This window comes from Nothobranchius furzeri, chromosome 2 (assembly GCF_043380555.1).
Source record: "Nothobranchius furzeri strain GRZ-AD chromosome 2, NfurGRZ-RIMD1, whole genome shotgun sequence".
Classification (NCBI taxonomy): Eukaryota; Metazoa; Chordata; class Actinopteri; order Cyprinodontiformes; family Nothobranchiidae; genus Nothobranchius; species Nothobranchius furzeri.
In genome coordinates, this window is record NC_091742.1 from 101,731,047 (window position 1) to 101,741,046 (window position 10,000).

Here is a 10,000-nt window from a genome sequence, read left to right on the forward strand (position 1 = left end):
TTCTACCATTTTAAATTCCTCCTCCCTCTTTGACTTTGTACCTCCTTCCTCTGATGACGTAGAGCTCCTTACCAACTCATTTAATGATCACTGCCTCAAAATTCTAGATCAGGTCGCCCCTTACAAAACCAGCCGCGGTTCCAGTGCCTCCAGTTCACCCTGGCTGAACAACCAGATTCTTGATCTTAGACGCTCCTATAGAAAAGCGGAACGACGGTGGAAGAGGACAGGTCTGGTTGTTCATCGTGAATATTTTAAAGAACTTCTCGAGTCATACAACAAAGCTGTAGAAAACGCCAGGTCTTCTTTCTTCAGCAACCTCATATGTCAAAATAAGAATAGTCCTAAGGTTTTGTTTGATACCATCTCCAGCATCGTGTCTTCTCCTCCGCAGCAGGCTCAGCTAGCTTCAGCTGATGACTGTCAAAGTCAAAGTTGTCTTTATTGTCATTTCTACCACATGTGCAGGACATACGGAGAAACAAAACTGAGTTTCAGCACACACAATTCAGAGATCAGACATACGTGGGTAAGACACATGACAAGAATTGGTGACTGCGGTCATTCGCAACATGAGTCGCGCTACCTTAATAGATAGATGAAAAGGGTGTTACATGAGGATAAGTGGGGGTAAGGTAAAAAAAAGGCATAGCAGAGTTAGCCCCAGCGGGGAGTAACTCTATTATACAAAAAAACTCCTTGACATAGAAGAACAAACAGCACAGATACAACATCAGAGTCTGATGGGGAGGCGGGGATGGGCGGGATCCTGAAGCCTCCAATGGGAGCTGCCACTGCGGCGCATCGACCAGCTGCAGACCGACAGGTGGGAGGGAGAGATAAGGAACAGAGAGCACATTGAGTTTCCCGCAGACGTCTCAATCTGAAGGCGAGGGGGGGGAGGTCAGGACACAGCATCTGTCGGCATTCCTCCTTTCGTGGGGGTGTGTTGAGGCAGCCTTGAGAGGCTGCTATGGCGTCAGATAAGGATAAACATGGCTTTGTTTGGGGCAGGCAGAGATAATTTTCCTCTCCGCCTTGGAGTCTCTAAGTGGTCATTCATGTCCACCAGTGAAGCCAATTTTACGTTCTAAACAACTCCACATCGTCCAGTGACCCTCTCCGAGATGACATCCATCTTGCGCACTAACACAGGCAACGCCGCGAGGACATTATCCAGCTTACGGTTCACCTCGAGTAACGTCCCAGGCTGTGAGGTCACCGCCCGAGCGGCACATTCCGTGGGCGCAGGTCGCACTCCAATCGCTCCCGTCTTCCCAAATTTCCAGAAAACCAGACATCCTCCCACTCCAATCAGAAGAAATCCAGTGATCATCAGGCTGAATATCCACAAATCTTCCACGTCCTCGATGGACAGCTGAGAGAGGCACACGATCCGCCAGGCCTCCCAAGAATCGAGTGCATATCCCGCTGCGAATGTCCCCTCGGGACAGGTGGGAGCCCCCTTCTCCGTTCTCATCGTAGAGAAAATTTTGTCAATCGCGTTGAATGACCAGTTAATTAAGTCCATATTTCCAAAAGAGTAGTGGTTTCAGGAGAAACGCAGAGAAGTGCTCTGTAGGCAGACGGGACAAGAGCCTTGGGGAAACCGATAAGGGAGCTGAGAAAAAAAGCGTCTGTACTCTCTGAAGGCTGTAACACCTTTCTCAACTTTTTTGCAAACAAGGTGTTGAATCTGAGATCCAGCATTCCACCCCCCCACCCCCACCCCCCAGGAGGGGAGGCCCCCCGGTGCTCCGAGTCTTTCACCTCCTTCTCCCCAATTACACTAAATGACTTAACCTCAATAATCAGTCAGATGAAACTCTCATCATGCTCATCAGATATCTTAACTCCCTCTGTTTTAGTCGGTCCCTTGCCTCTATCAGTCCATCTCTGTTGACTATAATCAACAGCTCACTGAGCCAAGGCTGTGTTCCATCTTACTTTAAAATGCAGTAGTGACTCCTCTCTTAAAGAAACCCAACCTTGACGCCAGCTCCACCAGTAACTTTAGGCCCATTTCTGAGCTACCTTTCATCAGCAAAGTACTTGAGAAGGTTGTTGAAACCCAACTCAGATCCTGGTTTTCTAAGTCAAAGATCTCTGACCCCTTCCAGTCTGGCTTTCTGAAGCAGCACTCAACTGAGACTGCTCTAGTAAGGGTGCATAATGACCTCCTGATGGCTGCTGATGCAGGGAAATGCTCTGTCATGGTCCTGCTCGACCTCAGTGCAGCTTTTGACACTGTAGACCACAACGTTCTACTAAACAGGTTAAAGGCCCTGGCGGGGATTTCAGGTTCTGCTCTAGACTGGCTCTCTTCTTATCTCACCAACAGAACATTCACAGTGAAGTCCGAAACCTTCTCTTCAGACACTGCCTCTCTAACATGCGGGGTCCCACAAGGTTCAGTTCTAGGGCCTCTACTATTCGCATTCTATATTCTTCTCCTAGCTGGCATCATTCAGTCTTTCCCAGACATCTCCTACCACATCTACGCTGATGATATTCAGCTCTATATGTCCTTCATGCCACACCAGTTGGACAGGCTGGCCAGTTACTGATCTGGGTCAGGCAAAGCTGTGTTCAAGAAACTGCATGCATATGAAATGGTGTCGTCTGCATATAAATGTATATGCGAACAGTCATGACGCCGCTGTCAGTGCTCCATGGTGGCTCATCCCACCAGCGGGTGAATGGATGAATGATGCTCTATACTGTGAAGCACTTTGGAGTCTGCTGTCCAGGGGACACATATATCCTCTATAATCCACAGTCAGCTTCTTTGTTTTGGTCCCATCCAGGATGAGCTGATGATGGTCAGAGTGGTCCACTCTGTCCCGAGTGTCCACCTCTGGGACACATGGCAGCTGCAGACTCAGGCCTCTGAGGGTTACCTGGTGATACCTGAAGCTGTGCAAGGGAGTGAGCTGTGAATCGATGTGTCACATTTGTGATTAGACAGAACGTGAAGCTCTGATTGGTCGGATCCAGTAGCCTGGCCCCACCCACTACTGTCAGGATTAGGAAAAATGAGGCGCTAAAGCCAGGATGAGTCTGCATGACTTCCTGTAACCCAGGAAATAATGACCAGCTCGACAAGAACCTAACGTGTTAGAGGTTCCTCTGATCTCTGTCACATGACCACAGAACTTCCTGTTGTCTGATAAATACTCACGTCTCTGGTCCGGGGGTCAAACCAGCTGCTGATGTCACTTCCCGCACACTCTGTGATGGGGAGCAGCAGAGGGTCTCCTACACACACACACACACACACACACACACTCACACACGCACGCACACGCACACACACACATAGATAGACAGTGACGTCATAAGCTACAGAGGTGGAGTTTATCAGCAGGGGGCGGTGCTTCACCTGAGCAACACGATCTCTAATAAATGTTTGAGATCGACATGTCTGACTTTCATGTGCTGGATTATGACAGGAAACCTGTTTACCCAACACACACACACACACACACATACACGCACACACACACACACACACACACACACACACACACACACACACACACACACACACACACACACACACACACACACACACACACACACACACATACACATACACACACACACACACACACATACACACACACACATACACACATACACACACACACACTCACCCTGGAAGCAGGCCACCAGCGGACTCAGGTCAAACACTTTACCCAGGAACGAGACCCACAGGTCGGATGTGGTGTTGTGCGCAGCCACCTCTGAGGGGGTGAAGTACCGGGTTCTGGTTCTGGTTCGGTCCATCAGATGTGAAGGATCAGGCTGCCTGAGAAAACCAGTACCCGGTTAGTTGTGTGGTTGCTATGGCAACAGAACGACGCTTCCGGGTTTGAAGCGAGGTGCTTGCTGGTGCTGGAAGTCCGCGGAGCTCAGAAGTGAAGCAAACTCGTTTTACACTAAACAGTTAGAGCATAAATACACCATCAGATGTTTTATTATGATCACTAAACTATAAATATGCAGTAGAACATATAAAAAGCTGCTTAGGACACGCCCCCACCCCCCTATGGAAAGTGGCACACGTGGCACAGGTTCAGGTCAGTTTCACCAACTTTGTGCGGTTGAACAGAAGTGAACAAACCTCCCTGCAGCGGTCCCATCTGTCTGCCTCTGATTGGCTCTACCTCCAGTCAATCAAGCATTCCATGTTTTTCATTAGTTGGATTTTGGGATCGCGTCTCCTCCAGTCCGGATCACTCGGAAATCTAAGTATCGCGAGACTCAGAGGATAGTGGATGGAGAAAAGACCGTTTGGAGTAGCAGAAGCGGATCAAGTAGCGGATTTCTGACCGAACCGAACAGAACCGAACCATGTCCGGCTCTCGGCTCCTCTGCCTCGGTGTGCTCTGCTTCCTCGGCTCCGCGTGGGCTGGACAGCAGACGCTTTCTCCAGGTAAGGCCGCCGTGCAGCGTCCTGAGCCCGGCCAGGAGGACCTCCCTGATCCGCTGGAGCTCCGCGGCTCGGAGCTAGCTGATGCTAACCCAAGTTCATGAATGTGACTCAGGAGCTAAAGCAGACAAAGGTTTTAAAGCGGTTAGAAACATCTGCTGGAGCCGAACCTCACAGGCAGGCTTCATCTAGTCATCAGGTCATTAAATAAAATGTATTTAGATTCATGGAGCTACTTTAACAGGAGTCTCCCCAGACTCGAGTAGTCTTAGCCTCTCGAGACTCGGGGACCTGTCTGACCTGTTGCATCTTCAGACTCTGAGACCTGTTGTGTCTCCAGACTCGAGGCCCAGATCTCTCCACAGACTCGAGGACCTGTAGCCTCCCCAGACTCGAGGACACATTGCCTCCCCAGACTCGAGGACCCGTTGCCTCCCCAGACTCGAGGACATGTTGCCTCCCCAGACTCGAGGACCCGTTGCCTCCCCAGACTCGAGGACCCGTTGCCTCCCCAGACTCGAGGACCCGTTGCCTCCCCAGACTCGAGGACCCGTTGCCTCCCCAGACTCGAGGACCCGTTGCCTCCCCAGACTCGAGGACCCGTTGCCTCCCCAGACTCGAGGACCCGTTGCCTCCCCAGACTCGAGGACCCGTTGCCTCCCCAGACTCGAGGACCCGTTGCCTCCCCAGACTCAAGGACCCGTTGCCTCCCCAGACTCGAGGACCCGTTGCCTCCCCAGACTCGAGGACCCGTTGCCTCCCCACCTTTCTGCATAAATGAGTCCGACTTGGGCAACCCTGGTGTATCACCACGTGGGCGGGTAGAAGCTAGCACCAGCCCTAACTCGGTGTGGAGTTGGTGCTAGGTGAGGCAGCGGTTAAAGACTAGGAAACTGGTGCTGTAGCTGCCAAGTCAGCCTCTGGCACAGCTAGTTCAGGAAGCAGCTGAGAGAACACCACCAGTTCAGAGTCAGTCAGAACCTTATGGACCATTCCCATCTGTACCGGGCCGACCCGGTACAGATGGGAATGGCCCATTTGATCCACTCAGGTTTGACCTGATTGTGGTGCAGATCACATTCTAAGTAGGGATGGATAATATATCGGTATCGGTATATATCGGTGGATAATATATCGGTATCGGTATATATCGGTGGATAATATATCGGTATCGGTATATATCGGTGGATAATATATCAGTAACGGCCGATGTTCGTCATTTTTTAACATCTCGGTATCGCTCCGATAAATAAAACCGGGCCGATATTAACAACCAATGTTTTTTCCATCCCGTCTCCATTAGTGTGCCTGTTTCAGAGATGTTGTGTGTGTGTGTAATTGTTTAGTCGTGAACAGTGATTGTAATCATCTCCGAACCATAAATGTGTGTGTTGTTCATATAATAACGTATATTCAGCTTTAATCATGTTCATTCTATACAAATCTGCTGATTTTAGACACATTAGTGTCAGTTTATCGGTAACTGCTAATACGGGTTATCGGCCATAACAGTGGTCTTTATATCAGTATCTGCCCAAAAATGTCATATCGGTGCATCACTAGTTCTAAAGAGATCAGATAACACGTCTTTAACCCAGTAGGCTGGACTATCACACCTCATCTTCTTCAGGTTCTAGCTGGCTTCCGGGTCAGAGTTCAGTAGTCCAGCTACACATCCCAGCACAGCTCACCAACGAAACGTTCCTGACTCAAACAGGGTTATTACAGTTGGCCTGTAGGTGCAAAAGCTGCCTGTTCACCTGGGACTTCCTGTTGATTCTGTAGAAAACCTACTGGTCATCACCGCGGCAACCGAAGAGACGGATGGATTCAACCGCTTCATGAGGACGTCCAGGGAGTTCAATTACACTGTGAAGGTGTCTGAGACACACACACACACACACACACACACACACACACACACACACACACACACACACACACACACACACACTAACAAACTTTTCTGCAGACGCAGTGACGCTTGGTATCACTCTTGAAGGAAGCAGAACTGGTAGTGATGATGATGATGGTGATTATTTTTCAGCACTAATTGAGGAGAATAAGCATAATCGTAAATTTCTTTTCAGTACAGTTGCTAAACTTACACAGAATCATAGCTCTGAGCCATCTATTCCCTTAGCCCTCAGCAGCAATGACTTCATGGGATTTTTTACAAGTGAAATTAATTCTATTAGAAACAAAATCTTTAGCATCCTCCCTAATGTGATTTCTTCTTCCTCAGTAAGTGAGGCAGCTTCAGAGGTGACTGTAGAACCTCATCTGTGCTTGAACCGTTTTGATCCAGTTGAGCTTTCAGAGTTATCAAAAATATTAGCTTCATCTAAACCTTCAACTTGCATTTTGGATCCAATCCCAACCAAATTATTTAAAGATGCATTTCCTCTTGTTACTGCCCCCATTCTAGATACAATCAATCTATCCTTAGTAAATGGGTATGTACCACAGGATTTTAAGGTTGCTGTAATCAAACCTTCACTTAAGAAGCCTTCTCTGGATCCAGATGACCCAATGAATTATAGACCAATATCTAACCTTCCATTTTTATCCAAAGTCCTGGAGAAAATAGTGGCCATCCAAGTATGTGAGCATTTAAACACTAATGCTCTGTTTGAGGAATTTCAGTCTGGTTTTAGAGAGTATCACAGCACTGAAACTGCATTAGTGAGAGTTACAAATGATATTCTCATGGCCTCAGATAAGAATCGTGTGTCTGTTCTAGTCTTGTTAGATCTCAGTGCTGCCTTTGACACAGTTGATCACAATGTTCTTTTAGAAAGACTTGAACATGTTGTAGGGATCAAAGGAACAGCGTTAGGCTGGTTTAAATCCTACCTGTCTGACAGATTTCATTTTGTAAACGTACATGACAAATCTTCTTCATACTCCAGGGTTACTTGCGGAGTACCACAGGGTTCAGTGCTTGGACCAATTCTTTTTACTATATATATGCTCCCAATTGGTAAAATCATTAGACAGCATGGGATAAACTTCCACTGTTATGCTGACGATACTCAGCTATATTTATCCATTAACCCTGATGAACCTAATCGGTTGGGTGGATTACAGGCTTGTCTTGAGGACATAAAACATTGGATGACTCTTAACTTCTTGCTTTTAAATCAAGACAAGATGGAAGTTCTCATCTTTGGACCAGAAATCCAGAAAAGGAAATTGCTTAGCCAATCGCCTGACCTGAATGGCATTACATTAATCTCCGAGAACAAAGTAAGGAACCTTGGTGTTATCTTTGACCAGGACATGTCATTCAAATCCCAGGTTTCACAAGTTTGTCGGATTTCCTTTTTCCACCTTCGGAATATTGCTAAGACTAGAAGCATACTTTCCAGGAGTGATGCTGAAAAACTAGTTCATGCATTTATTACATCAAGACTGGATTACTGTAATCCATTACTCTCAGGAAGTCCACAGAATGTAGTTAAAAGTCTTCAGCTTGTCCAAAATGCTGCAGCTCGAGTTCTGATGAGAATTAAAAAGAGAGAGATCATATCTCTCCTGTCTTAGCTTCCCTACATTGGCTACCTGTTAAATTCAGAATAGATTTTAAGATCCTCCTTCTCACATATAAAGCTCTTAATAATCAAGGTCCATCATACGTCAGTGATCTGATTGTTCCATATGTTCCTAACCGAGCACTTCGCTCTCAGACTGCAGGTCTACTGGTGGTTCCCAGAATATCTAAAATTAGGATGGGAGGCAGATCTTTTAGTTATCAGGCTCCTCTCCTGTGGAACCAGCTCCCAGCTTTAGTCCGTGAGGCAGACACCTTGTCTACATTTAAGAATAGGCTTAAAACATTTTTATTTGATAGGGCCTATGGTTAAAATCTGATGTTAGCCTAGATCTGGACAAGTGGGGGAGTAGAGGGAGGTGGAGTGTACAGTCGGTAAAGACGGCTCTCCCTTGCCCTGACTCCAACATGCCTACATCTAAATAGGATAGGTTATCCAGAGTTATCTCTGTAGTTATGCTGCTATAGGCTTAGACTGCTGGAGGACACACTGACCACTTTTCACACTCTACTGCTTTATTCTACAATCTGCTCTTTAACTGTATTATTTCCTGCTATTTCAGCTGTTAACTTTATTTTCTCTCTAAGTGTTTTTCTCCCCAGAAGAAGCTACAACGATGTTCTGCTGAGCTGTGGTGGCCTCATGGAGGGGGCCATCGACTAGCACACTGCTGCTAACCACTTAAACATTCTCCCTCTCCTGATAACAACGTTTTGCTTTCCTTGACGTTGGATGTGCTACTACTAGTTTACCCGTTTAATTATAGATCCACTAGGATAAATACAATAAAGTTTATCTCTCACCAAATAGAATATTTACTAAGACATCACAATATAACTATAGACACATTATTTGTGTGTGTGTGTGTGTGTGTGTGTGTGTGTGTGTGTGTGTGTGTGTGTGTGTGTGTGTGTGTGTGTGTGTGTGTGTGTGTGTGTGTGTGTGTGTGTGTGTGTGTGTGTGTGTGTGTGTGTGTGTGTGTGTGTGTGTGTGTGTGTGTGTGTGTCTGCTCTGTCTTCTCCATCCCCAGTGAGTCGTGGAGGATGGCTGCTTATACTGAGCCAGGATTCTCTGGAGGTTTCTTCCTGTTAAAAGGGAGTTTTCCTCTCCACTGTCGCTGCATGCTTGCTTAGTATGAGGATTGCTGTATAGTCACTGACACTAGTCAGTGACTTGATGCAATTTGCTGGGTTCCTTATATAGGAAACATTATTTCTGATTGGCTTAATGAACTGACCTGAATTGGAATGTTTATTATGTGAAGTGCCTTGAGACGACTCTGGTCGTGATTTGGCGCTACATAAATAAACTAGAATTGAATTGATGATGAAGATGATGGTGGTGATGATGAAGATGATGATGGTGATGATGAAGATGATTATGTTGATGATTGTGATGATGATGATGATGATAATGATGATGATGGTGGTTATAATGGTGATGATGATGGTGATGATGATGGTGATGATGGTGATGATGATGGTGATGATGATGGTGATGGTGATGGCTGTGATGATGATGACGAGGATGATAATGATGATGATGGTGGTTATAATGGTGATGATGATGGTGATGATGGTGATGATGATGATGGTTGTGATGATGGTGATGGCTGTGATGATGATGACAAGGATGATGATGATGATGATGGTGGTTATAATGGTGATGATGATGGTTGTGATGATGGTGGTGATGATGATGATGATGATGATGATGATGATGGTGGTTATAATGGTGATGATGATGGTTGTGATGATGATGATAATGATGATGATGGTGGTGATGATGATGATGATGGTGGTTATAATGGTGATGATGATGGTTGTGATGATGGTGGTGATGATGATGATGATGATGGTGGTTATAATGGTGATGATGATGGTGATGATGATGATGGTGATAATGATGATGATGGTGGTTATAATGGTGGTGGTGATGATGATGATAATGATGATGATGGTGATGATGGTTGTGATGATGGTGATGATAATGGTTGTGATGATGGTGATGA

The 10,000-nt window shown here is 46.4% G+C and overlaps 2 protein-coding genes across 4 annotated transcripts in view; one reads left to right on the forward strand and one right to left on the reverse strand.

Moving 5' to 3' along the window:
* The window catches only part of cyb5d1 (cytochrome b5 domain containing 1), an 8,066-nt gene extending 3,802 nt beyond the window's left edge, over positions 1–4,264 (reverse strand). The window contains exons 1-3 of the mRNA XM_054738570.2: positions 4,127–4,264; positions 3,657–3,811; positions 3,182–3,258 (exon numbers count right to left, since the gene is read on the reverse strand). Coding sequence (XP_054594545.1) covers positions 3,182–3,258; positions 3,657–3,789 — 210 coding nt within the window. The 5' untranslated portion in view covers positions 3,790–3,811; positions 4,127–4,264. The remainder of the gene's footprint in view (positions 1–3,181; positions 3,259–3,656; positions 3,812–4,126) is intronic.
* plod3 (procollagen-lysine, 2-oxoglutarate 5-dioxygenase 3) overlaps positions 4,212–10,000 on the forward strand; it is a 52,063-nt gene continuing 46,274 nt past the window's right edge. For 2 of the 3 annotated variants that reach the window (XM_054738566.2, XM_054738567.2), the window contains exons 1-2: positions 4,236–4,438; positions 6,221–6,312. In XM_054738566.2, the coding sequence (XP_054594541.1) occupies positions 4,357–4,438; positions 6,221–6,312 (174 nt within the window). In that variant the 5' untranslated portion in view covers positions 4,236–4,356. Of the gene's footprint in view, positions 4,439–6,220; positions 6,313–10,000 lie in introns of all 3 variants that reach the window. The other variant, XM_070548709.1, reaches the window with a different exon arrangement.